General features: G+C 33.1%; 1 protein-coding gene across 2 annotated transcripts; it reads left to right on the top strand.

Moving 5' to 3' along the window:
- The first annotated feature begins 257 nt into the window (after positions 1-257).
- On the top strand, positions 258-3,462 carry LOC122053992. Of its 2 annotated transcripts, none has more exons than XR_006132492.1 (3): positions 258-391; positions 2,840-3,095; positions 3,222-3,296. XR_006132492.1 is itself a non-coding variant. In XM_042615865.1 (3 exons), exons 1-3 carry the CDS (start codon positions 2,465-2,467, stop codon positions 3,297-3,299), a joined length of 339 nt encoding a protein of 112 aa, XP_042471799.1. In that variant the 5' UTR covers positions 2,460-2,464; the 3' UTR covers positions 3,300-3,462. The 2 variants fall into 2 exon arrangements, 1 of the variants encoding a protein (XP_042471799.1); XM_042615865.1 differs by lacking the exon at positions 258-391 and adding an exon at positions 2,460-2,469 and having other exon boundaries at positions 3,222-3,462.
- The last annotated feature ends 464 nt before the right edge of the window (positions 3,463-3,926 follow it).

Here is a 3,926-nt window from a genome sequence, read left to right on the forward strand (position 1 = left end):
AGGGAAAAGGGAGCGATGGTTGGAAGAGGAGAAGTGAGCTAATTGGGAGCGATGGTTGGAAGAGGAAGAAGTCCTGGACGAGGTTTCCTCCTGAAGGAACGAAGATAACTCCTCCTCACCAGTCACCGGAGTTCTGTTGGAATGACTATTGCTCTGTAAACATATCCTTTTTATTGTCTCTAGCTAGTTCACATTTGTTTTGTCCAAGAGCCAAGGGAAGGAGCAGGAGAAGCAAGTGTTTTGGGCCCTGGTGCCTCTGACGTCCATGTCCTGGGCTAATGTTGGAGACGACGACGATGACGATTACTATGCTACCACAGCGCCGCCCCAGGCTGTTTGGGGAGTATCGGAGTAGCACCACAATAAGAAGGTTGAGGAGACCATAGAGGAGGTATGTGAACACATTACACTCAGATGTGTTGGCTAGCTGTTGACAATGAAATCTAAGCTATTTAAATCTATGTTTTAGATTGTTTTTCATACTAGCATGTTGTATCACTCTTTGCTTATTCCTTTGGTGTAGTATCAACTTGAAATATGAGAATAATCTTTAAGCTCAATCACAATTCAAGATTTAGCAGCATTTTGAAGAAGATAGTATTTCAACATTGCTCTAAAAGGTGGCTGCTTGTGAGGTTTTTGGAAGCGACCATTCTTCTAACTGCTATACAATCCCTAGTAGGCGGACATTTAAAAAAGCCTCCCAAGCTCATAAATGGCCTAGGTGGTCTAAATTGGTCTAAAGAATTTTTTTTCTTTAATAAGTTGCTTGTTCATTTGATATTAGAAAATAATTCTAATTCTCCTTATCAGCCCACTCGACGAGAGCCTCCTTATTCTTATTATATATTTTCTCCTTATCTTGCCTTCTCTTTTTCATTCATTATCGAATTTTTATCATTTAATTTTAATACAGTTAGAATATTTTTTTCTAGATTGATTGTTTTTGTTGGTCGTCGTATTCTATTGTTGTTATGTGTTTGGTGCTTTATGATTTGTTTGTTTATGATTGTGAACTTGTTTTAATTGATTAAGGGTATAATTGTTATATATACGTATTGATATTAGTAATTCTTAATTTAATATTCTCCTCTATTGTAATATTATTTTAATGGTGATTGTCTAAGCCTTTGGCTAGGTGTTGGGTTGTGGGTCAACCGCCTGCTATCTAGAACCATCTTTTAGTACCTTATGTTTCGACATATTGTTTCTATCAGGCATAATGTTAGTACCAAATAAATATTTATGTTATGCTTGTTTATACAAGACGTGCATGCGAGTTCAGCTTTCTTTATGCTTTAAGCTTAATAGCCTATCAGACAAACTTTTTCTATTATGATGTTACTTATAAGCAATTCATGTTTACAAAGGTTTCATGATGAAGATTACTTAAATGATTATTTGTATTATATGCAGTACTGAATAAACTTGATTATTCTATTGTAATGCTTATTCCTATTTTTCTGCATTTGGATCCTCTGTATGAGTATGTTTTCCTTCGTAAATCAATAGTCTTAACTCTTATCAGTTCACTTCTATTAATCTCTTGTTAATTCTTTGGTACTCTTTCATATTATCCCATTTTCTGAGAAGAAAATAACAGTTTTGTTTTGTAGAAGAATAGGACACATTGCTAGCAGATTGTTCTAATATAAGTTGCGTAACACCTAGTTTTCTGTAAGTCTTATGCATGTCTCGTCTCAACCTCTTCGATAATAAGAAATTACTAATAGAATTTTTGTAAGTTTTAGATAGATTGCAGAGAGAACTTGAAATACTATACTTGATTACCTTACAAATTTCACTGATATTTTCTCTATATTTTGGTCATTCTCTCAGTATTCCTAATCTAAATCAGGTTATATTTATACACTTTGCTATTACACTTTACTATCTGTATCAGGATCTTGGTCAATTATCCCGTCAATTTAATGGTTATTAATATTGAGGTAAAGTGTGGTAAAGGATTCTACTTGGGTGAGGAATTGACATGTCTTATCTGTATTAACGGTGGTTTTCTTTTTCAATTTTATTTGTGTAATTATGTGACATTTGTTTTTATTTGGCAATTTGTCATAGTATTTGTTTTAAGTATGTGAAGATCAAATGTTATTTGTTACTTCTTCCATTGATATTCTGATTTTCTTTTGATGCATTGGAGTTGGATAAATATTATTCCTTTTGCTTTGATTCTGTTTAATTTTTACCAAGATTGTAGTTATATCTAAGAGGTCAAGGAATATGCAGGCCAAGGTTCTAGGTGCTCTCTAGCCCACATTTTGTACCTCCTTTGAGCTGGAGCATTGTTTTTTCTGGAAGAATTCATGTTCCTTTTCAATCTCATGTTTAATGAACCTTTCAATAAATTAGTGTTAATGTATTCGGATCACAAAATATGAATCCACATCTATTGATTATGTGGAAGTTTAATTATAATCATGCCTCTTCCATGCTGCTTAGATTTATGAGGTTTAAGAATGAAGGAAGAATCTTTCATTTTGTTCTTTTGAAAATTTATTATGTCAATATAAGTAGAATCTTTTTGAGTTTCTGAGATTATCTGTTTAAATAAAAATCTTCTCTTCCTATTTTATTTTGTTCTTTTGAAAATTTATTATGTCAATATAAGTAGAATCTTTTTTAGTTTCTGAGTTTATCTGTTTAAATAAAAATCTTCTCTTCCTATTAACTAATTCTATTTCTTGCTAGTGATTATGCTTATCTACTATTTACTTTACTCTCACATGTGAGAGTCAGTTCTTTTCTTACATGTTTGTTTATATCAGATATTTAAGTTTATTTTATTTATAACAAGTACTCTCTTTTTTCCTGTGTTTAGGAAAGTGAAAGTGAGGATGATGGTCTTGACATGGGTGATGATGATGATGTTGAGGAACCTGAAAATGAACCAAAGGCTATTAGGAAAGAACCAACCATTGAGAAACCTGCTCCTATTTCAGCACCACCCAAAGATGCTGAAAGGCAACTGTCAAAGAAGTAGCTTAAGAAAAAAGAAATGGCAAAGCTGGATGCACTTCTACATGAAATGGGCATTGCAAATAAAGATAGTAATACTGCATAAAATGAGACAGCTGGTAATGTCTTCTTTCACATAATTAGTTTATTTTTTATAGATAGTAAATTTTAATTCACTTGAGTTGCTTCATACATATGAAGCGACTGTTTAATGTGTGTTGAATTTGTTTATCCTTGTTATGCAGACAAGAAGCAACTGGAGCAAAGTAGTGAAGGGGAGAAGAAAGAAAGTGTTGGTGCTCCTTCAGAGAACAAAATCTTAAAGAAGAAGAAATCCAAGAAAGAAAAATCATCAAAGGAACAGGAGGAGCATGATCAAAATCAGGAGAAAGGAGACATTGAAGCTGAAGTGGCAGATGCAACTACAGTTGACGTAAAGGAAAGGATAAAGAAGGTGGCCTCCATGAGGAAGAAGAAATCAAGCAAAGAGATAGATGTCGAATAGTTGAATAAAAGGGCTTCTTACTTGATGTAAGAAGAATATTTGTGTAATTTATGGATACAAACTTGATGTGTACAATATCTATTATCTTTTTATGTTGTAAAAATAATATTTATGTGTTGGTTACATGGATATTGATTTGTTTGTATATTATCGATTTTTCACTATTTTAGAAATCGAATTTATGTCATTAAACAATACTGATATTACATTGGTTTTCCATCGCTGCGAAACCGGTGTCATTAACTAATATTACATCGATCGTATACCGCTACCAAAACTGGTGTTATTAACATATAATATTACATCGGTTTTACACCGTTGATGAAATAGTGTCATTAAGTGATACTACACCGGTTAATAACCGATTCGAAAACCGATGTCGTTAAGTGATACTACACCGGTTTTAACCCGATGTCTAAAATGACAGACCTTTTACATCGCTTCC

Source organism: Zingiber officinale, chromosome 3A (assembly GCF_018446385.1).
Source record: "Zingiber officinale cultivar Zhangliang chromosome 3A, Zo_v1.1, whole genome shotgun sequence".
Taxonomy (NCBI): Eukaryota; Viridiplantae; Streptophyta; class Magnoliopsida; order Zingiberales; family Zingiberaceae; genus Zingiber; species Zingiber officinale.